This window comes from Cervus canadensis, chromosome 9 (assembly GCF_019320065.1).
Source record: "Cervus canadensis isolate Bull #8, Minnesota chromosome 9, ASM1932006v1, whole genome shotgun sequence".
Taxonomy (NCBI): Eukaryota; Metazoa; Chordata; class Mammalia; order Artiodactyla; family Cervidae; genus Cervus; species Cervus canadensis.
The window spans coordinates 81834954-81859313 of record NC_057394.1 but is presented as its reverse complement, the minus strand read 5'-3'; the positions used below and the strand labels follow the sequence as shown (position 1 = coordinate 81859313).

At 50.7% G+C, this 24360-nt stretch overlaps 1 protein-coding gene across 5 annotated transcripts in view; it reads right to left on the bottom strand.

Annotated features, from left to right (window-relative positions):
- The window catches only part of SPATA13 (spermatogenesis associated 13), a 219960-nt gene that overhangs the window by 18789 nt on the left and 176811 nt on the right, over window positions 1-24360 (bottom strand). The window contains exon 1 of one of the 5 annotated variants that reach the window (XM_043477674.1): window positions 6639-7095. The exons of the other annotated variants lie outside the window; for them this stretch is intronic. Coding sequence (XP_043333609.1) covers window positions 6639-6693 — 55 coding nt within the window. The 5' untranslated portion in view covers window positions 6694-7095. Of the gene's footprint in view, window positions 1-6638; window positions 7096-24360 lie in introns of those variants that run through there. 5 annotated transcript variants of the gene reach the window in all.

The following is a 24360-nucleotide window of genomic DNA, read 5'->3' as shown; positions in this document are numbered from 1 at the left end:
TACCATCCCCACCACCCTCTCCAGCCACACCCTATGCAGATCCAAGGCTGACTTCTGGAAACACAGTTCCCTCATGTACATGAGAACCCCAGAGCAGCGACCAACTGCCTCAGTGCAGATTCCTCTGCAGGGAAGCCCCATTCCCTGCCAGCTAAATGCCCCCCTCCCCCGCCGAGCCCACCCCGATGGGCAGACCTCCCCGAGCCCGCCCGCTCACCAGTGTCGCCTTCTCACCGAGGCCTGTGTGTCACCTGCAGACCCAGGTTCACACGGGGCCTTTCCTGGAGGTTATTCTGTGACCCTCTTTCTTGTCTGGTTTTCAGTGGTGACTTTTTATTTAGGGCTGTTTTGCGTGATGTGAATCTACTACTGATTCTCAAAATGCACTTCTGCAAAATTAGGAGAGATGAATACATTCTAATAATGAAAGAGGAACCTTAATTAATTAGCGTCCTTCTTTCCTTCCTTTAGTGGTAAAACATACATAGAACAGGCCGTCCCGGCCATTTATAAGTGTACACTTCAGCAGTGTTGACTACATGCACACGGTTGTGTGACCAACCCCAGAACTTTCTCATCTTGCGAAACTGACACTCTGGCCCCACTGAACACTGACGCCCCCATTCCCTGGCAACGAGCCTTCCGCCTTGTTTCTGAGCTCTGAACACTTTACACCCTTCACTGAGTGATGTCCCACAGTGATTTTGTAGCGGGCTTATTCCCTTCAGCACCATGTCCTCAAGGTTCACCCATGTAGTTGCCTGTATCCGATTTCCTTCTACTGCACCTGATACCGAGCTTTCTTCATCCATCTAAACATCCAGGTGCGTTTGGGGTGCTTCCGCCTCTTGAACACAGCAGTGCGAACACCTCCTCCAGGCCGTGCTCTGGATTCTCCTGGATGTTTGTTCGGAGGTGGGATGACCGGGTCATGTGGAAATTCTACTTAGCTTTCTGAGGCTAAATTTCTACTTAGCACGCTGCTCCCCATGGTGGTTGCGCTGCTCTATGTCCCAACAGGAGCACTCAGGCTTCCAAGTCTCCAGGTCCTCACCAGCGGCATCATTTCTTTTATTGAATAAGTTATTTTTGTTCAGTCACTCAGTCATGTCCAACCCTCTGTGACCCCATGGACTGCAGCATGCCAGGCTTCCCTGTCTTCACCATCTCCCTGAGTTTGCTCAAACTTGTGTCCATTGAGTCGATGATGCCATCTTAACCATCTCATCCTCTGTCATCCCCTTCTCCTCCTGTCTTCAATTTTTCCCAGCATCAGGGTCTTTTCAATGAGTCCGCTCTCTGCATCAGGTGACCAAAGCATTGGAGCTTCAGCTTCAGCATCAGTCCTTCCAATGAATGTTCAGGGTTGTTGAATAAGTAGGTGTGTGAAAGTTATGTTCGAAAAGGATCTTGTGAACGGTGAGCAAAGACTGTTGCAAACTGAAATGGAAACCTCGACCCCTATGACAGAGGAATCTAAGATGGGACATGCTCGCTCCTCTGTCCACTGCGCCCTCACAGCTGCGGCCACGCCCAGAGAGGACGTCCTTCGGGTCTAAAAGACCTGCACACTCATGACAGCACACACGCCTGCAGGGACAACTCTGGGACAGCGGAGCAATCATGTGCAGACATTCTACACGTGCGTAATGTGAACTACCCGTGCTTGCTTAATCGCCACGGTCAACGTCCCCTGGAAAGGCAGGCATCCCAGGACTCCAGGGGCTGCGCCAGGTGGACCACCTCCCCCCTCACCCGCCCATCCCTCACACAGTCTCATCCTAAGATTCAGACCCGAATTCTTGCCTCCCCCAGGCTCTGCTTGCTTCCTGCATGCACTGATCTGAGGAAACCCCATCCACCCTTCCAGCCCTGGCCCAGCTCGGCTTCAGGAACATCCAGGAGAGACCACTGTGGCCAAAGCGGACGTGCCTTCATAGTCAGGACTGCTGCAAACACGGTAGAGACCATGCGAGCTTAGACACAAACGCCAACGAAGAGCAGTGTCCACGCCCCCCGGGAGGGTGAAAACTTCTGTCCTGACCTGGATTTCACGTCTGTGAGGAACAAAACCTGGCAACGGGCCCTCCAGGCGAGTTTTCAGGACATGTCAATACCACCACTGATGGAGAACCTCGGACTGTAATACATGCCAAGGACAAGGCCCTCCCACAGGACCCCAAGTCCCGCTCACAGCACACAGGCCCCCACCCCTGTCCCAGGGGGAGTTTTTCTCAGGACACAGGTCTCTCCCATCTGGCCTAATTTTGCAGATTTAAGGGGTTTTGCTTAAAGTGACAGAATTTCAAAAGCACAAGAGCTTGCTGGGGTCCCAGCCAGGCCCTGGCCCGAACTTCCCCGAGACGGCCTTTCTCTTACCTGTCACACAGGGCTGGGGAGGGCAGGTGACAGGCAAGAGGAAGGTAACAGCTGACACAGTGGGAGTCATAACTGGGCACCTGCCTTGTGGGCCACATGGGTGTGGACACTCAGCACCCAACGGGCAGAGCACTCTACAGGGGGTTCCCACTAAAACACAGGTCACTTCAGGAAAATTCCTGCACTTGGAATAATCCATTAAAAACACACATTTTAGGAAACCTGCTGACCCCTCAGGCTTCCTCGGGTTGGAGATAAACTGTTCTCATTTCCCATCTTTCCCATCTGAAGAGCAAAACAGCAAACCTGGATGGGTGGGCAGGTAGCCTATGCTCAGAGCCCAGGGTGGACTTGACAGGGTGCTGCTGCTGCAGGGGGCTGGTCCACCAGCCACATCCCTGCACCCAGGGCGGCCCCTGAGCCATGAGATGCCAGAGAGGGTGCAAACACGGACACAGGGGGCTTCGATGTCAGAACCACCCTCCCGCTGACCTCAGGGCCACACCCCTCAAGGGTCCCCAAACACCCAGGGTCCATGGCTTCCCATCCTGGGCTGGGGGTGGGGGTGAGGGTAGGGAGGGTTCAGAAAAACACAGACTCTGGCGCTGGGCCAGAGAGCCAGGTCCTCCAGGGGGTGGGGGCGGGGGGAGGAGCAGAAGGGGGCGTTTGCCGAGAATCTCTTTCCAGAGCTCTCTTTCCAAGTGATTCTGACACCACGGGTGCCCAAGCTCGACTTCCTCAACCCCAGTGCAGGGACCAGCCCTGGGATGTGTGCTGTGAGACTCGTCTATGCAGCGAGACAGGCTGGAGGGCAGTGGGCTCGGATCTGGCTGCTTCAACACCTCGGCTTCAGCCACTCTGTGCCAGACAGTATTCCCTGCTCTCAGCGAAAAAAGGACACAGTCCTTCGGTCCACACTGACCGCTCCACCTGGAGCGACGCCCCAACCCAGAAAGCCCATAAGTTCCCCCTCCTCCTTCCAGGCGCCGAGCTCTCACTCCCTGGTGAGGGGTGAGGTTGGGACTTCGCGCTCCTGCCTACATTCCCCATTCCCCCGCCACTGGCCAACCCCCAGCCAGCAGGAACAGTCTCTGCCTCTCACATCCTAGAAGCCTATCAGATTTGTCCCTTTTGAAATGCTCACCACATTTACATTGTCCTTATAATTCATCGGCTTCACTGTAACACACCCCTGAGCTGTTCTGAGTCTCTCATATCCACCCCTCCTGCCCCAGCGCTGTCCTCGAGAGACCAGGAAGCCGGTGCTGGTCAGTGTCAGCTCACGCCTAGTTACAGAAGACACCCTTCCCGTTCAGGGCTCAACCTGACACCATCAGGACGGCCCCCTTATGCCTCACCTAGACTTTCAAACCATTCCACACACAGGGCAGTGCTCTGTGAGTCTTCTAAACACAGCGATGACAATACAGTCAAAAAGGACAGTTGAGTTGGCCGTGCTGCCCTCCACTGATAAACCCTTCATGATGCCCACGGGTCTCCTGGAAATGCCCCTCCCAGGGCAGAACTTCATGTCTGGATTAGACGTGGGGCCTCACTACCCTTGATGCCCGAGCAGTGACAAGGGTCACACCAAGATAGAGCTTCATTTATACCAAAGCCCCCAGAACCTCCCGATTTATACCAGTCCCCCCTCCGAACTGATTCCTTAGAAAAGACTCTGAAGAGTTGGGAGCTGGTGATGGACAGGGAAGCTTGGCATGCTGCAGTCCATGGGGTTGCAAAGAGTAGGACATGACTGAGTGACTGAACTGAACTGATGCCAAAACCCCAGGTGCCCGGTTCCTATAAACGGTTTAGAAAGCTTTGGCTCAAACCATTTGTGAGTATTTTTACTTCTCGATTTAAAGGCAGGTCATGCCCTGTGCATCCTCCATGCTCTGTAGCCCCTGGGGAGGGGCCCTTAGAGTCCTGAGGTGGGTGGGCTGGGGTTGGGCCTCTGTGCTCCTGGGGGCCCAGAGGCGGGACAGTCTCAGCCCCCAGTGCAGCCCTGGGTTTAGGCTCTGGGTCTCTCAGTGTCCTGCCACAAGCCTTGGGTTCTCCCCTGGGCTGGTCCCTTGGCATCTCTCTCCCCTCAGCAAGCTGCTGCTACTCCTCAGGCTCAGCTCTGACGGTGGCTGCCCGGGCCTCTGGCCGCGCCCCACTCCTCCACTAGGCGCCCCGGCAGCTCGTGCCCACTGCACCCCTCTGGGCTCCTGGCATTGCCTCGTAGGCGGGCTGTACCACCCTGGGAAGGAACCCGGCTGCTTTCACCACATCCCCGGGATAAACTCCATGTGTACCAGGCCCTGCGCTGGAAGCGTCTTGGAACCATCACTGTCTGTCAACACAGGAGCAAACTGTGGCTCCCAGAGGTGAAGGAACTGCTCCCCAGTCGTGGGGCTGGAATTCAAGTCCTGGTCTGTCCGGCTCCAAAGCAAGCCTGCTGGGCACCTGCCCGGGGCCTCGGCCTCGCTAACCACGGCCACAGGGCAGCGCTGACCGCCCACCCGCCCCACCTGCTCCTGCCAGGTCTTCCACTGGGGGGCCGCCAAACTGTCCCTCAGGGTCCCCTGCCCACTCGGGGCTCTCATCTGAGACAGAATCCCTCCAATAAGCAAGCTCTCCACTTGATTCTCTGCTGTTGCATCTGCGGTCATTTCCATCACGTTTACACACATACACACTTGGCACAGTGGGTACATCAGAGACAGTGCTGGGAACACACGGAACCATCAGGAAGAGAGACGACCCCAGCAGAGCCCGTGCCTTCCTTCGCTTGGCAGCCAGGCTCAAAGGTGGGCAGGGCGGGAGCCTGGAGCCCAAGGGCACTCGGGGAGGGAGGGCGCAGACCCCTCGCAGGAGGCCTGGCCAGCTGCGCCTCCCAGAGTGTTGGGCTCGGCGCAGGGGCTGAACCCAGCTTCTCTTGGCCTACACACACACACACACACACACACACACACACACACACACACACACACACACACACACACACACACACACACACACACACACACACACACACACACACACGTGGGAGGGAGGACCGGGCCCTGTGCCCGCCCGGGGTGGAGGAATGCAGGGGGCGGGCTCCATCGGCCGGCTGCCCTGGGGTAAACACAGGCGCACCCCCAGCCCAGGAGGCTGGCAGGCAGCCAGCTCTCCTCCACATAGGACCTGGGGCCACCAGCCACTCAGTGACAGGCACAGCCACTCGGCGGGCAGGCCTGAGCCCTGAATGCAGAAACCACTGGGCCACTTGTGTTTTTTTTATTCTGAATTTGCGTCAGTGAAGCCCTCACCACAGCCCTGTCTGTGCTCGGCCAGCACAGGGAGCCAGTGGAAACAGGGAAGGCCAGTAAGAAGCACAGGGTACTCGGTGCACTGCGGGGAGGCCCACGCTGCCCTCCGCTGTCACCTGTAATTCCCATTCATTCCAGGGTGAGCAACTGGAATTCATTTAAGACAAAAACTGAGACAGGACTCTTGTTTTCTTTTTTAAGCATCCCATTGCATGATGTGTAGTAGTCAGCCAGAATGCTTTCCATGAAGCATTTACTCCTTTAAAAGAATACGTGAGTTCCAGGTGATAACCTCCTAGTGTGAGAGAACCACCTTTCTAGTTCACCTAGGAACTAGTCTAGTGACAACACTCACAAAAACACTGAAAAGCAACGATGGAATAAAGCTGCAAACAATAACCAAGTCCTGGGTAGTAACACTTTTTGCAAACAGTTGACTATTTTTCCAAAATCAATTCATACCGTTAAACCTCACACACACCAAATTAGCAAGGAACACCCGTTATGGACCCCAACAACAATCCTCTGAATAAAGAAGTTTCATGTAACAGAAGCAAAGCCTAGCACAACAAGAACCAGATCCATAACTCATAAAGAACAATCCACCTTTGACTCTTGCTATTTTCTATTTCATACCAATGGCTGCATAACTCAAACCAGCCTCTGATTTACTGGGTCCACAGCTAGAACTTTTGAAATGAGTTTGAGCAAACTCTGGGAGATAGTGAAGGATAGGGAAGCCTGGCATGCTGCAGTCCATGTCACAAAAAGTCAGACATCACTGAGTGACTGAAGAACAACAACAGCTACAACTGCCCTCAGGACCCCAGGTCCGGACAAAAGACTGGCTCAGACACACACACAGACACACACACAACCTGACAAGAGGCAGCAGACAGAGCCCTGCAACTTGCAAGAACAGAGAGAGGATTCAGCAACACGGCCAGTCTGCACACATACCCGGGTGAAGGCTCTCCAGACTCCAGAATCTTCCCATTTCCCCCCTCGCCACCATCCTCGTGTTTGGGAAACAGCCGCGTTCAAAGCAGGGCTGTGGGGTGACTGAGCATCGCAGAGGATCACACAGGCTCTGGCTGCGGAAACGCAGAAAGCGCTTATTCACTGCTGACGCCTCTGCCCGCCTAGCCAGAGCCTCACAGCTCACAGCGCCCGCGGGCGGCTGAGCTTGCAGCCCAGACAGGACGGCGGGGAGGGAAGTCTAAACTCAGACCAGACGGCCGGCCAGAAACCTATCAGGAGCCCCCGGAGCCTCCGATGCCAGTGACAGCAAGGCGCCTGCTGCTTTTCATTATAACCCAGAAGCCTGACCCCCAGAGAGTTTGCAAGATGTGAGCTATCACACATAGGACGGATAGACAGCAAGTCCTACTGCAGAGCACGGGGAACTACATTCAACATCCTGTGACAGACCACAATGGAAGAGAGTATGAAAAAGAATGTATATAGTAATACGTATAACTGAGTCACTTTCCTGTACAACAGAAATCAACACATTATAAATCAACAATGCTCCAAATAAAAAAGAAATAAAAGGGCTCAGGAAAAAAAAAAAAGGACCTATTTCACGGGGGAAGAAGCACAGAGGTCACTAGGTTCAAACTGTAGTTGGGATTCCACGCTCTGGTGTGCCAAAACCTTCAGCTTTGACATCACATTTATATTAACTGTAAATCTGTGAACTCACTTTAAGAGAGATTTTGTTTAAAAAATGTGTATGTATATGTGTGAATATGTGTGCCTTCTATATAAAAAGCATATGCATATCTTTTACTGTATAAAGTACCTGTTCTCTGTAGTGCAGAAAATTGTTCTTTCTTTGAAGAGGCTCTCTCTAGAGGACGCGGGCCACTTATTTCCTCTCTCATTTTTGTTTTTTTCCCAGTTGTCTACAGTGACCAAGTCCTATTGTGAAACGACACCTACTAACAAACGGCTTCCTTCCATTTCCTCAGGACAGGAAGATGCTAACTTTTTACCTTCACGAGCAAGGAGACGACACGCGCAGAGTAGTGATCATGTGGTCGTCCCCCAATAAATGGCTGAAAACTGAGCCCATGTGGGCAGGCTCTGGGGTGGCGGACCCCCCATCTCACTCCACCAGCTCAGACCTTCAGGGGCTCGTGTCTGGTCTGCACAGTGGGGACAGCCAGCCTCCCACAGTGCTCCCAGGTTCCTGAGAACATGTGGGGATTAATAAACAGGACTGTAGCTGCTCTCACAACCTGAGTCTGTAATCACTGGCCGGTTCCCAGACTTCATAGCAGGAGGGGTCAATGGGCAGAGCTGCAATGTCAGCTAAGACACCCACCCTGACCACATGCTTCCCCAGAGGCTTTTCTTATCCTTAATTATCTGTGGCTGTTTCTACTGACTCAGGGCATCCCACTCTTAAATCCAGCTAAGGCTTCAATAAACTACAAAGAGGCAAAACTTGCACACATATGAGCACACACACTACACTCACAAAACTAGACTGGATTCAAATCCATCCCATGCAAATATATATATTTTTAAATATTTTTTTTATTTGTCTGTGCCAGGTCTGGTCTATATGGGGGATCTGGTTCCCTGACCAGGGATTGAACCCCAGCTCCCTGTATTGGGAGCTCGGAGTCTTAGCCACTGGACCACTAGGGAAGTACCCCCTTGCAAATACTTTTTAAAAATGAATTAAAAGAGTCAAATTTTTAAAAATGATTAAAAGACAGTCATTCACTAGGAGTGTATATGTCCTTAATCAAGGCAGCGCTTCATTGCAGGAGGGACTCAAAAGACTCCTCGAGGTTGCTTCTCAGAGCAGCTCACTGTCTATGAGGTAAGGTTGCTTCCCATAGGCTCCAAGTCCAGATTACGACACCCGTGTCACCTTGTTTAACACAGAATGTCCCATAAGGCCACAAAACCCTCGTTTCACAGTAACATGTACTACCACCCCAAAGGCTGTGGTCCAGCAGCACAGGGTGATCGGGGAGCTGGTGGGAAGTGAACCCTTGGGGCCCCATCCTGGCCCGTGGAATCAGAGCCTGACTCAGGTCTGAGAAGTGTTAATTCAGAAATGAGTGAAGCCCATGGAACGCAAGGGTGGACCTGGTTTTAATGAAGAAGTGAAACGCTGAATGCTGAGACACAAAGCAGGGAAATGCAGGGACTCATTCTGATGAGCACACTTTCTAACGGAGACTGAAATCCAGCAGGAGGCAAAGGAAATCCAGAGTGCTTTCATTTTCTTAAAAAAATAATTTTTGTTGTTGTTGTTGTTAAAATTGCAAGGTTTCAAAAACAAAACAAAACAAAACCCTCTCTTGGCTGCATTTCCTTGGCACTGTCTTAACTTGGGTCCACGGCTCACTTTCACTCTCCCTGAGCAGCTTCTTTCCCAAGAACTTTTTCTAAATCCAGAGATGGGGTCAGGGAGATTAAGGTCCTTGGGATCTTAGGATTTTAAACCAAAGGCATTCGCTGAGTAAACTTACTTTATTGAGCACACACTCAAAACAAACATAAAGATAAAAAGAAGGAAAAAAAGTAAATAAACAAACAAAAACTGCATTTAAATGAGGCATTTCCTTAAAGGAAGATGAACCAACAACACTTCTCAGATATTTTTGGAAGAACCTGCACAGGCAGTTTGACTTTAAGATTTAAAAAATTCTTTAGTGACTAGAGTCTATATTAACCAGATCAATAAGAATATTGCAACAAACATCTCAAGCACAGCTGAAAGAAGTCTTGATCTCCTCCATGCTCTACCCCCAACCCCCACCCCTGGGAATAGTCTATACTCCTTGGATAAGATGCTGCTACAGGGTTGGGACTAGGATGTCACTAACCTTGACTACTGGTAGAAAGAATTAAGAAAAGGGTTGAGTCCCACTGGAGAGCAGAAAAACCCCAACTGTACATTAATATCAAATATTTGGAAGTCAGAGAGGATAAAATAAAAGTTGGAATCACACAGGATGTTATGATCATGTTTACTCTACAGATATAGAAGGAACTAAGGCTATTTTTGGCAGAGTGGCCCTAAGACCCACACACAGCTACACCCATGCACACAGTCTGGAAAAGGAGGGGGTAAGTTAGTGGTGGAGCCTCTGACTAAACCAGCATTCATCCCTTTACCCTCCAGGACCGGCTCTTGAGATGACCAGGTGGTCGTTAAGGCTGCACTTAGCTTAGAGTTACCGGCATCTCCTTAAGTACAAAATGGTTCAGGTCTTCTTACATGGCCACCTTACGATTTGGAACGGAAAGGTCACCAGCATGGGCCATCTGCTCAGCAACCAACGTTCCCAGCTGCTGCTTCACCAAAGCTGTAGCTCCCTGCATGGCGCAGAGACTCCCTTAACCTGGGAATATTCTAGAACCTCCCCCACCCCAGGATTGGGTACCACCCCACCACCAAGACCTGCAGGACAGCCACAGGGTGGTAGGAGGCAAACGACAGGCATGCTGTGCCCCGACCAGCACTACTGCCAGCTTCAGAGAGTGAGCTGCAGGCTGGGACGCGTCACAACCGAGGCGGCTCCTGCCCCCGCCGGACTGAGCTGCAGCCCAGACCCCCGGCAAGCACCCAGAGTCACGAGGAACACAACAAGGACTCTGAGTCCACCCAGTCGCTGCCCTCACTGCTGATACCCTAAAGCTGGGATGGGGGTGATTTCTGAACAGGAAGTGATCAGCTTCATCTACCATGAGTTACTCAGACTCACGGGCTTCCTTGTGGCTCAGCAGTAAAGAACCCTCCAGCCAGTGCAGGAGACCCAGGAGAACCAGGTTCAATCCTGGGTCGGGAAGGCATGGCAACCCACTCCAGTATTCTTGCCTGGAGAATCCCATGGACAGAGGAGCCTAGCAGGCTACAGTCCATGGGGTCACAGAGAGTCAGACATGACTGAGCGACTAACCAGTAACAACTCAGACCCACAGTACCCTTGTCTATTAGCATAAATAATGGAGTGTCCAGAGGGGTCCCTGTATTCTGAATGGATTACGGACAGACATTAGCACTAATCTTACAGGCCACAGTTACACCGTTTTTGAGAGAAGCAGAACACAGAACAGAGACCCTCAACACAACACAACACAAAACGTTTTCTAGCCCACACGGTCGTACAACCAACCACAGACCCCGCTTTGGTCAGCTGCCTGCTGGCAGAGAGCAAGGCAGGCCCCACGCAGGTCTTCCTGAAACACTGCTCAGCAGCCAGGCTCCTGACCACAGAGGGCAGGCCCGTCACTCCAACACACGGGAAACGAGCGCAGCTGACAACAAGGGGTAGTGAGAACCGAAGGCAGAGGCTAAGACGTGGGTCTTCAAAGCGGCTGCTTTTCCACTGGAGGTGCCGGGGGCCTGCCCACCCTAACTGACAGAAGATGCGCTCTCACTGCCTCGGTGAACGCCACCCCGCTCCAAAAACACCCCAAAGACACTGGTCCTCCCGGGCTCCTACTACAACCTGTAGGCTAATTCAGAAACAGATCCAAAACTCTCCCTTTAAAAGACAAGCTGCCGTCTCAACGGTGACGACCGAGACCTGTCCCATCTTCTGTAAACAACCACGTGGGGTTTCCAGCCTTCAAGGCCTGGGACACATTTCAAACATAACAAGAGCAAAACAGAAAATGGATGAACTTCACTTTTGTCTTTGTTTTAATCAAAGGCAATTATTAGGCAAGGCCTTAAAAACGGACATACGGGTGAACTTCTGTGCACATAAACAACTTCTGTGCACATAAACAGACGCTGGAAAACATAGCACCTGGGAGACAGTGAGTGGGACGGGAGCAACGTGGGCTTTGGGGTCTGTCTGATCTGCTCTGATCGCCGGCTTCACTGTCTTATGACTTAAGTCTCACTTAGCTGAGCAAGAAAAAGCACGGCCTTAAAGTTTTTAAGCCTCAGATTGCTCATCCACAAGACAGGGACAGGCATGCAGGCCAGGTGCTTGGCTTGGTGGTGGTTTGCTTCACGTTTATCTCTTTTGCGCTCCTCCACTTGACTTTTAATAGTCTTTCTTTTCCTTCTCTTTTAAAAAAAATTATTTTATAGACGTACAGATGACTCACAACATTGTGTTAGCCTCAAGCATATGGCACAGTGATTAGCTATACACATACAAATAAATATACTCTTTTTCACCTTCTTTCCCATTACCATCTATTAAAGGGTATTGAATATAGTTCCCTATTCTTTTCTTTTTACAATCCAGTTCCTGAGACTTGGCATTAGATGCATGGTATTTTGAAAACTTCTTAAACTCTGTACTTCAGAACGATTGGAACAGATACATGTGTTAGAACTGAGAATGTTTTAAAGGTTAGAAAGATGAGAATTTCAAGAGTTTGATGGAAATACGTTAAAAAAAAAAAAAACACTTCATGATGTTTTTCTGAGACAGGAAGAACACCATCTTTCTTTTAAAAAAAAAAAAAAAACTCTTGATTCTGGGCAACGATAAGGCTGAGACAGCAGCCAAGGCTGCTGGAGCTGACACCTGTCTCAGACTTGCAGGCCTGTGGTCTAAGGGCCTGACGTCTACATCTGCAGGACTGGCTCCTACAGGTGGCACCCTGTCCTGGTTCTAAATCCAGACATCCACATGTTCTCACAGTGCAGTCAGCAGGGAGAGAATTTAGCCAGGACAGTGTCAGCGTCTTCAGGCAAAAAGAACAGAATCATCTTGATTCTTCAGGCAAGTGAACAGAACAGAATCATCTTGGTTCACAAATAAAAACAACCAGTGCCTGTGATCCCAGGCAGGAGAGCCTGAAATGGGATGGGGACAGCAGAGAGCCCGACCCAGCCCCATCCATGCATGACCGTCAGGGCTCCACCGTCCCCACCTTTCAACCAGCCTCCCTAGAGCTCTGCTACAATCACCCTCTCCAATGGTGCTGAGCAAGGACCAGACGACTTTGTATTTTCTCTCTGATTCCTCACTGAGAGAAAACTCTAGGAAAGCAGATGCAGACAGAGGTTATCCAGAGAATAAGAGATCAGACAAGGTTTTCTGGTGCGGCTAAAGTAAACTCAAGGCATCACACACCCTTCAGCACCTGCTATTGCTCTTCTTTTCTTCTTTCAACAAAAAGTTTAGGCATTTCTAGGACATACTCTGGGAAATTTCTGATGAGGCCTGAAATTTGGTCAAGAGAGTCAAAAGAAAACATTCGGTCGAGTTACCTTTTTTCCCCCCTAATAACCTGAGTGTCTGCCTTTTAGATGGATTTAACTGACATTTGGATAATAATTAAACAGAACACTGTCACACATTGACTCCTGGGTAACTCCTAGGGCTGTCTGTACACATTAGATTAAATGACCTGTCAACAGTTAAACTGCTGGTTACTGATGCTGAGTTAGTAACTCAGAACTCTGGCTGCAAATACAACCCATCACTACCTTGTCACCAGAATAATGACTGCTTCTCTTTACTGCAAACTTAGAGCATACCAGATCATTCTCACACATCTGCGGACTATAGTAATATTTCCTACTGATAGACGAAAACATTAAGACTGGGGTGTGAAATGACTTGTCAAGGTCAATGAGGGACTGGGACTCAACTCTGTTTTGTTGACCCAAATGCCAGTTCATAAGAAAATCAACGTTCATAACAATTACTAGAATAGAACAATGCCAGAATTATAAATAGGATCATCAACAACAAAAAACTAAGGCAAAAGGGAAAAAACCTATTTTTTTTGTTTTGACCACATAAAAAATTAATCTAAAGAGTCTTAACAAATTTATTAACTTCACAACAAGACTTTTCAAAATATATGACTCAGTAATTTATTGTTGCTGTTGTTTAGTTGCTGAGTCCTGTCCAACTTTTTGCAACCCCATGGACTGTCACCTACCAGACTCCTCTGTCCATGGGATTTCCCAGGCAACAATAGTGGAGTGGGTTGCCATTTTCTTCTCCAGGGGATCTTTGAGACCCAGGGATCAAACCCATGTCTCCTGCATTGCAGGCAGATTCTTTACTGCTGAGCCAGTAATTTCTTAAAATTTATTTGATTAAAAAAAAATCAGAGCTTCCCTTGTGGTTTAGGCGATAAAGAATCTGCCTGCAATGCAAGAGGACCCCAGTTCAATCCCTAGGTTGGGAAGATCCCCTGGAAAAGGGAATGGCTACCCACTCCAGTATTTTTGTCTGGAGAATCCCATGGATAGAGGAACCTGTCAGGCTATAGTCCATGGGATCGCACAGAGCTGGACATGACTGAGCGACTAATGATTAAATTGCCCCCACTTTCTCAATGTTGGGGCATTACATCAGAACTCTAAACCAAGGAATGGAACTTTCTGGTGTATACTTAACATGACTATTTCAAAAATATTTAATAAACATTGATATGGTCCTATTAATGAACTTTCACATATGGTAACATAAAGCCAAGATAATTTTTAATATAGTAGCAAAACAAATAGTTTTTAATTAGTCCTAACACTTACCGGAAATTTTCAGCTATCAAATCAGAAAACCAACACGGATAAACCAAACAGCTAGAACCCCTCCACACTCATACACAAGGTGTAGACTTTTCCCCACAACCTTGCAGACACCCTCTGTGCATCCTGGCTCTGCCCTCGCACTGAACTGAAACTGTTTTTCTCAAAACTAACCAGATCGTGGGCTTCCCTGGTGGCTCGGTGGTAAAGAACCCACCTGCCAATGCAGGAGACATGGATTCGATCCCTGATCCTGGAAGATCCCACACACCACGGAGTAACTAGGCCTGAGGGCCACAACTATTGAGCCTGTGCTCTAGAGCCTGGGAGCTGCAACAAGAAAAGCCACCACAATGAGAAGCCCACACACCGTAAGAACAGCCTGCACAGCAACGAAGACCCAGCCCAACCACACACAAAAAAAACACCCAGCAAGTTCCTAACTGCCGCTGGATCCATGGAGATGGCTCAGAGCACTCAACTTGACCCTTACCACAGATGACACGGTAAGCACTGCCTCGCTGGGGCTCAGCATCCTTGGACAACTGGACACCACTCACCCGTCTGGCCATTCCATTTCTATCTTCACTGTGGATTTCCTTTCCTTCACGGGCCCCCCAGTGCTGCCCCCTCTTCTCACTCCACACACACCCTGCTGGTACCTCTCCCTCACCGGCCTGGAGAACAGTCAGCCATGTGTGGACCACTCCTACCCGATCTCCCCTCGAGCCTGGGCCTCCGTCCTCATCAGACCACATAGAGCAGGCGGGGTGATGAGATCTCCACCTAGCTGTCCCACCAGGTCCTCCAGCTCCAAGGCCTGGAACGGACCCGAGCCCTGCACCCTTGTGCTTTTCTCCTACGCTCCCCTTCACCCGGGTGCAGGGGGGTCTGCCCCCTAATATCCAGACAATGGCTGGACTTTCAGGTCTTTGTTTTTCCAAGAGAACCATCATGTTCCTGGTTAAGGGCTCTGTCCACTGGTTGTCTGCTCTGTCCCCAAGCAGATCCACAATCTAGCTAGTAAGTCACTGAATGCAAAGCAAACCACTTAAAACCCTCCTGTGGCTCCTGGCTCTCCCAGGAGGGACCCTGGGGAAGGCCCTGAGCAGGCCGTTCCCTCCCACCCGCCGTGGTCTGATCCCCGGTACAGACCCGCAGCTCACCCTGCTACAGCCAACAAGTGTGGCCAAGCTGCCTGAAAGGCCCACGTCAGACACAGTACCCCCACATCACGCCCGGAACTCTTCAACTTCTACATACAAAGGTGCGGCTGCCTCATCGGTGTCATCCCCGAGGACCAGAGGTCTCCCCGCTATGTGATCACGGGACGGGTATTATGCATGTGAGACCACGATGTGTCAACTGTGATGGCCAGTTCTGGATGCTTTTAAGTGATAACCAGAAGCAGTTTGAGCTCAGAGTTCCTGGTTTTTCGACATTTTACGCTCTCAATTCTTACCTGACTGAAATAATTTTTTAGCAATTCATCTTTATCAAGAGCTCAATTTTCTTAAACGTGAGTCTCTTCTGAGCCTCATATTTACATTTCATTTGCTTATGGAGCCGGACAAGCTCCATGACCGCAGTAATGACCACAGCTGCCACAGCCCGGCTGTAGCCATGCCCCGACTCCCGGTAAGGACACGACCCACCCATGAGAACAGTGGTGGGTGCTGTGTCAACCCTCCCACCCCCCAGCCATCCCAAGCGAGCCCTGGGCAGGAGCAGGCACCACCTGCATGGGGACACTTCCCTTTGGTTGGGTTACCATGTGGTTGGGTTAAGAAAGCTTCTGAGGGGTGACCTGACCCTGGGCTTCTCAAGCAGGCTCTCCTCCTGCCCCCGCCCTCTGTATAGGCTGCTTCCTGGCCTAGAATAAACACACCTCCAACAACAGACTCCACCTAAGTCCCACTCAGCCTTCAATCTCAGCTTTGGTGTGGCTTTCCTGGGAGAATCTGGGACTCCCTGGACGGGATCTGCGACCCTGTGGTTACACTCACCTCCTTGGGCGCTGCCGTGGCTTTCCGGGCCCGGACACCTGCCGGGGGGTTCTGTGAGCTCGGCGTCTGGCTTCCTGGGACCCGCCAGCCTACACCCCAGGGCCCCTCTTATCACAGGGCACCTGTGTATACCCACGTCATGCACGGCAGCATGTAACTGTGCTCTATGCAGCCATACAAATGAGGTGTCTCCTGACCCAAGGGCGAAGTGAAAATAGCTCGACAAGGTTTCGGGCACCCTGCTCACGTCCTGAAAAGCCACTCTTTATCTCCTAGTGGCAAGTCCCGCATCATTTCCGGATAATATTAAGCTCATCGACCTCATAAGGAGGCTAGGTTAGCTGGCTTCTAGAACCGACACTAGTTCCTAAGTGGGGAAAAGAAAACGAGCACCTACACAAGAAGATCTCCGGGTCTGAGATCCCCTGGGTGTACTGAGATATCAGTACACCCAGGGCCAAAATCAGCCGGGAGAACGGGAAGTTGCGGAGGGAAAAATGGCCCCGAGGGGTTATGGCAGCCGCTCCTTGAAAGCGAGGGGCTTCAGGGGCGGGGGCCTCTGGACACAAGCCTCTCCCAGTGGACACACCAGCCTTGAAACTGTGGGGAACGTTCCCTCGAGGAAAGCCTGGCGGGGAGGGGGCGACGGTTGGGGGAGCGCACGCAACCCCTCCCTCCCCGCCGGCGCGCAGCATCCCGCGCAGGACCGCAGGCCCTCCAGCGCCGCGCACCAGGACAGGGGGCGCGCGGCTGGGGTTTGGGAGAAGCCCCGGTTCTCGGGAGGCTTCCCCCAGAGGTCTTGGGGGTTTGCAGAAGGCAGGGCGGGTTGTCCGGGCCGCGAGCCCACCCCGCAGAGCACCCTCGGCTCAGGGCGGGCTGAGTTGGACCTGCCCCGTGCGCCCTTCTCCACGGACCGAAGAGCACAAGGGCAACCCTGCAGTGGGGGCGGGACCCCTGGGGGCGGCCAGGCCACACCCCTTCAGAGTTGGACCCAGCTCCCCCAAGGGCCTCTATGTGTTCTCCACAAAAGGAAAAACGGGGCATCTTGGGCTTCTCGCCACCAAGTACCTTATTTTGTAAATTCTTAATCCCCACTCTTATCTCTAGATTTATATTCTTGTTGTAGGCCCTGATCAATTGCCCTGCGGTCTGTAGTATTTTTTCATGCTTTCTCACTGACAGCAGAACTGGGAATTTTTAAAACCTCAGAGTATGTTTTTCAAAATAGCTCCTCCCTCACCAAACCCTGGCTCCTTCTAATGTGCTTCACGGATACGTGGCCTGTTGTATAATTTGGGTTATTCTTTTGTAGAACAAGATGTTTTATATAAATATATATATACATATCAGCCTATATATCAAGCTTTTAAGGACTGGATTCTTTGGATTTTTCCACATGAAAAATGTACACGGGTGGTTATGAGTTTGCGCTTCAGGACTCCCTTGTTAACAGCTTAAATGATGACATCATTCTACTGAAGAAGATTCTGGCCTGGCTCATTGGATAGCTACCCTGATTTAATGTCATTCTCTTTCCTACCTTGTGAAGTGACCATATTACATTAGTAAGAAATTAAGGTATGAAAATAAAATCAAATGAAGCAATAATTTGAGTAAATTTCAAAATAGTTTAAAAAGGCATAAAAAGTCCAATCAAGTCAACTCATGCTTTTCTCCACTTTTTATAATTAGTTATCATTGTACCTAACCAAGGATCATCGAAAAAGCAAGAGAGTTCCAGAAAAACATCTATTTCTGCTTTATTGACTATGCCAAAGCCTTTGATTGTGTGGATCACAATAAACTGTGGAAAATTCTGAAAGAGATGAGAATACAAGACCACCTGACCTGCCTCTTGAGAAACCTATATGCAGGTCAGGAAGCAACAGTTAGAACTGCACATGGAGCAACAGACTGGTTCCAAATAGGGAAAGGAGTACGTCAAGGCTGTATATTGTCACCCTGCTTATTTAACTTCTATGCAGAGTACATCATGAGAAACGCTGGGCTGGAAGAAGCACAAGCTGAAATCAACATTGCCAGGAGAAATATCAATAACCTCAGATATGTAGATGACACCACCCTTATGGCATAAAGTGAAGAGGAACTAAAAAGCCTCTTGATGAAAGTGAAAGAGAAGAGTGAAAAAGTTGGCTTAAAGCTCAACATTCAGAAAACTAAGATCATGGCATCTGGTCCCATCACTTCATGGGAAATAGATGGGGAAACAGTGGAAACAGTGTCTGACTTTATTTTGGGGGGCTCCAAAATCACTGCAGATAGTGATTGCAGCCATGAAATTAAAAGACGCTTACTCCTTGGAAGGAAAGTTATGATCAACCTAGATGGCATATTAAAAAGCAGAGACATTACTTTGCCAACAAAGGTCCGTCTAGTCAAGGCTATGGTTTTTCCAGTGGTCATGTATGGACGTGAGAGTTGGACTGTGAAGAAAGCTGAGCGCCAAAGAATTGATGCTTTTCAACTGTGGTATTGGTGAAGACTCTTGGGAGTCCCTTGGACTGCAAGGAGAGCCAACCAGTCCATCCTAAAGCAGATGAGTCCTGGGTGTTCATTGGAAGGACTGATGCTGAAGCTGAAACTTCAATACTTTGGCCACCTCATGCGAAGAGCTGACTCACTGGAAAAGACCCTGATTGGGGGCAGGAGGAGAAGGGGATGACAGAAGATGAGATGGCTGGATGGCATCACCGACTCGATGGACATGAGTTTGAGTAAACTCTGGGAGTTGGTGATGGACAGGGAGGCCTGGTGTGCTGCGATTCATGGGGTCGCAAAGAATCAGACACGACTGAGCGACTGAACTGAACTGAACTGTACTTAACCTGGCCATTTTCTCTCCTCTGTTGTTCTCCTTCCTGGGGAACAATTCAGACATCACTTGGTTTGCCTCACAGGAGAAAACTCATCTGAACTCGACGGGCAGGGTGGGTAGAAAGAGAAGCATGCATAGACACGAGAATAAGAATTCTGAAGGGTGATCAAACTGGACTTCTGACCAGAACAGGTAGACCAGTTACTGGAGGGAGGATGGCAGGAACAGAAGTAAGTTTGGGAAACTCAGGCTGCCATGGAATAAGCTGTCTTGGATGTAAGAGAAAAATGTCATAAAGGAAAAGCGCAGATGGCAGTGAAGACAGTTCCCTGAGAAAAAGTGAGCACGCACAGGCACAGCTGCTCAGACCCAAGGAAGATCAAGGGGCACAGACTCCATTGCCAATAAAGCCACAGGGTTTGGCCAGCGCCTCCCAGCCGTGAACTTGATAAAAGCACCACAGTGACTCACGGTGGAATTCTATTATCCAACACCACACCCGAGCAGTGGGTAAACATGACCCAGGACTGCTCCATGTCACCTCTCCTCAGACACACATGAGCCAGGAAGATGAGACGGTGCTCTAAGCAAAGGGAGAGAGAAGGGAAAGTTCTGGAAGGGAACGCAGGATGAGTTCACTTTCACCTAAAAGGTGAAAAGGTCTTCACCTCTCAAAAAAATTAAATTGCTACGTTCAAATCTCTACATTTTGAGAAATTGTTACTTACAGGGCACATCTTGATTTGAAGATTTTTGAGAGCACCTGACCAGGGAGGAGGAAATATACTGTTCACTACTTTAAAAAGGTTTTATTCTAGGAGATTTCAAACAAACTCAGAAGTAGAAAAATTATATGATGAACCCTTAAGGATCAATATTTTATCAATCTTTTCCAACTAGTTCCCAATGACTTTTTGGATATTTTAAAGCAAATCTCGAATATATCATTTCATGCAACAAATATTTAGTATGCACCCAAACGAATAAGGACTGAAAAATAACTACACTATCATTATCATGATAATGAACAAAATTGACAGTAATTCCTTCTGTAAATACTGAGTCCATGTGAAAATGTCCCTCCTCATCTCAAAATGACCTTTTGATAGCTGGTTAGTTGGTATCAGAATCCAAACAAGGTCCACACACTACATTTACCAAACACAATTCAGATCAAACCAGATCTGTCCATTTGGGTGGCATCTACCAGGGATTCTGCAAGTAACACACAGCTCCTGAGCTGGGTGCATTCCAGTACGTTGGTGGGAGGGGAACCGGGCCCCCAGGCTGCCCATTTCTGAGGCAGCTGAGGGGCAAGCCTCTGGCAGATGGAGAAGAAGGGGTCTGGGAGACAGGAATACTGGAGCTGGACTGTCAGGTTCTCACCATCCCCCGGGCTTCCCAAACCATATGATGGACACGGCAGCGTCTGTTAGTGGGCCAGGGGCCAAGGGGTCCAGGACTCCCGTGGCGGTGGGAGGTCCACACAGAAGAGCAGATGTCCTTTCTGTCCTGGGGGGCAGGGCCAGCTTGGTCACTGGGATGGTCCCTCCCACCGGACCTCCGGCTGTGCTAAACTTATCACGTGGTCCCAGGGGACAAAACTGACGAGTGACTCCATGAAGGTGCTGCTTGATTGGTGGGGCAGGAAATCCCCAAGTCAATGGGCAGGAGGCACACATGAGCCGCCACCACAGGGATCCGGGGATCTCGCTCCACGCCCCAATCTAAACTGGTTCCGACTCAGAGCCTCCTCCTGAGGCAGAAGCCAGAAGACCGTGGGGTGGGGGGTCCCATTTCTACAACCCTTCCTTCCCGTGAATTCCTTGGTGATGGAGCCCCCAGGACAGGGCGGTCCCCCAGCATCTAAGCGATGCTCTGTCAGAAATTTCTGACTGAGAGGAGATGGCCTCAGTAGAGGTTACGCATGTGGACCAGAGTGAATGGCTTGACCGAGGAGCCCCTGGAGGAGCTTGGGAAGGACACTGTGGGTTACTGGACTGCTCCGGGGAGGTTGTCACTGGACATATCAGAACACGCCCCAGCACAGGAAACCACCCGTCCCATGGAAATCCACTGCAAACGAGGTTGTTTAACAACTGTGTGACATTATGTCCACCCCGCAAATGCCCATCTTTGTTCCTGGTCATCTTGATGCTGACTCAGCGGATTCAAAAAATAAAACAGCCCTGGTGGCAGAAACAGATGCCAAACCTGGGCTCAACCACGGTGTCCCCTCAACAAAGTTAATGATACAGTGCCTTGAAGGACCCAGACGGCTACTTGTGGGAAGTTGATTACAGTGGACCCTTTTCACAATAGGTGGTTTGTCTTTCCTGGAAGAGACACTTATTCTAGATTTGGATTTGTTTGTCTTGCCTATCAAGAGTCCTGCTAGAATCTCCCCGGAGAGGTTGCTGTTCACCGCAGCGCAGAAACGAAGGGGTCAACATGGGAGTTCACAATCACTTAATGATACACTTGCAAAGTGTTTTCTTTCCACCCAGTAACTCTGCTCTGTCAAAGCTGAATCTCTTCCCCTCTCAGGAGGGGCTCCTAGCAGTGTCCCAGCCCTGGTGCCGTTGGCTCTGAGCTCGGGCTGGGCTGGCGAGCCTCCTCGTGCACGAGGAATGAGCACCCGGGGAGCACGTGGTGTCCTCTGCGGTCCCTGCCACCAGCATTTCCCAATTGGACAAATGCGGCAACCTCCAATCAGCCTCCTTCCTCTGGCCTCGCTCCCCGACGGCCTTGCTCTCTGAAGCCCAGCTGGCAACGGCTTCCACTTCGCTTGGAACAACCCTGACTCCTCGAGACCTGTGATGCCCTGTCTATCCAGACTCTCTCCAGCCTCCGGGCTGCCCCGGCCTCCCCCGTCCTGGACTCCCAAGCTCCAGGCACCTGGCCTTCTCACTGAACCTCGGACACACCAAGCCCCTGCCTGACCTGGGCATTCGATGTTCCTTTGACTGGGACCTCTGCTCCCTCAGATCTTCGCTCCCTGCTCATCTTCCAAGTCTCGGCTCCAAGGTCACCTCCTCAGAGACACGAGGTCACCCTCCACCACTCCCACCTTCACCTTCTCCAGAAGGCACACTAGTGCCCGAGGGAGCCCTGCGTATCCACTCACTGCTCCTGTTTAAATGCGGGAACACACATGCTTCATGATGCTTTATTCTCTGCTTTACTCCAGCAGGGACAGTGCTGCCTGGCTCAGACCTGATGCTCCACACATTTTTCTTTCTTTTTTTTGTAGACTGACAGGTTTTCAACTAAGAGGGGAATAAAGGAGACCGTGATGACTAGAAGCAAGCAGGACCACTGCCAGCTCAGAATCTTGGAGAAAAGGCTTGGAGCACCTCAGAGGGCCAAGATAAGCACCAGGTGCTGCGAGGGGCAGGGGGTCTGGAGTGCGCGGAGACCAGACTTGCAGAGGGAGAGACAGCACGTGTGCCCCACCGCCGGCCGCAGAGGGGAGGTACGTCCTTTCCTGGTATCGCGCGTATGCACGCGTGATGTCTTCGTGTTTTCTGTTTCCTCTCCTCCCACTTCTTTCCACTGGAGACGTGTGTGCTGCTTAAATTTACTTCTGGCAAACAGTGGTGGGCCTGGAGGAGGGAGGCACCTGCTCAGAAGCCCTGGACTTGGAGACACCAGCAGTGACCGGTGAGCCTCTGAGCTGCTTCCAGGGAAAGACTGAGAGGGTTCTCATTAGACAGGAATTGCTGTGCCATGACCTTTTAAAAAACGAATGCCTGGGGATTCCCTGGTGGTCCAGTGGTTAAGACTTTGCGCTTTCACGGCTGAGGGCCTGGCTTCAGTCCCTGGTCATGGAACTAAGATCCTGCAAGCATGCACCATGTGGCATGCGCCACCCCCTCCCCCCAAAGAACAACCTCCACATGCTTCACCCTTCTTCACGGTGCCCCCGCGGTATTACAGCTCTTTGTTAACTCATCGTCCCCACACAAGGACCTGTGAGATGAAAGGGGCTTCGCTGTGCTCCCAGCACATGGCAGGCCCTTGGCAGACACTGAATAAATGAATGAATGATTTCCCTGCAGGAGCGACCTTCCTCCACCGCAGTCGGGGAATCCACACACCTGCCGCCTCATCCCTGGAGGACCCACCCTCCTCCTGGCCCCCGTGCCCTGAGCTTGTGGACCTGTCACCTGAGCTGGGGGGCTGAACCCCCTTCCTGGGACTCTGTCTCCTGAGTGAGTGACTCAAGGACAGATGGATGGTGTCCTCCTTGGCTCCTTCCACATGGCTTCCCAACTCCCAGGGGCCATCCTGACTGCCAGGCATTTCCTACATGCATTTCCAGCCACCCCATCAATTTTGGGGACATCTGACACCTTCCCAAGACAGTCTCTTTTTGCTCCAGCTAGGCAGGGTTAGTTTTTGCTACTTCTCAACAAAAGAACACTAAACTCAAAACAAAACATGGTTCCAGAAATAAGCTGTTTGTGTAAGTACAGGGTTGGAGGAGAAACCATCCACATTCCTATCCACCTAACTACAGTATTTTCACTTTTGCACACTCGTGTTAAACCTTTGGCCACATGTGAGCATGCTGCATAGGGCTGCGATCATGGTTTGTTATGGGCTGAATGTGTACCCCCCAAAAGATGCTGAAATTCTAACCCCCAGTACCAGTGAGGATGTGTCCTGATTTGGAAACAAGCTCTTCATAACTGATCAAGCTGACAGGGGGTCATTAGGATGGTGCCCCTAATTCTTGAGGGCACCACGTGAAGATGAAGGCAAAGACCAGGGAGATATAGCCAGACGCTGAGGTCAGGGGACCCGAGGCCGCCAGGAGCCAAGAAACGGCAGAGGGTCCCCACCTCAGGCCTTGGAAGGAATCTGCCCTGCTTCCAGCCTTCAGAATGGAGACAATTCTGTCCTGCTGATGAAGGGACCCAGTTTGTGGTACTCTGTGACAGCAGCCCTAGTAAAAAACAATATATGTGTGATTTTATTTCCTTTTTTCCCTCACTTTTCTCACATTACAGTGGTCACCTTCCCTGTCGTTACAGACTTTTTCCTGAAGATGCTGTAAGCTGTTTTGAAGCGGTCATCCATAGACGCCGAGCTCACTGTTCCACCGAAAGTGGACACTTGCTTTGACTTCTTTCCATCACAAGTAACGCTGGGAAGGACATTGTGCGCTCAGAGCCTTTTCTCTCCTTGTAACAACTTTCCTGAGATACATCACCGGACGCTGACGACTGAGTGGGACAGAAGGGACTGCTGAGCAGAAGGATGACCAACGATGCATTTGTCACCGGGGTCCCCAGGGCAGTGGGTTTGAGTTCTGAGCGGAACAAACGCTGCCGTGTGTGAAGGGAAGGAAGG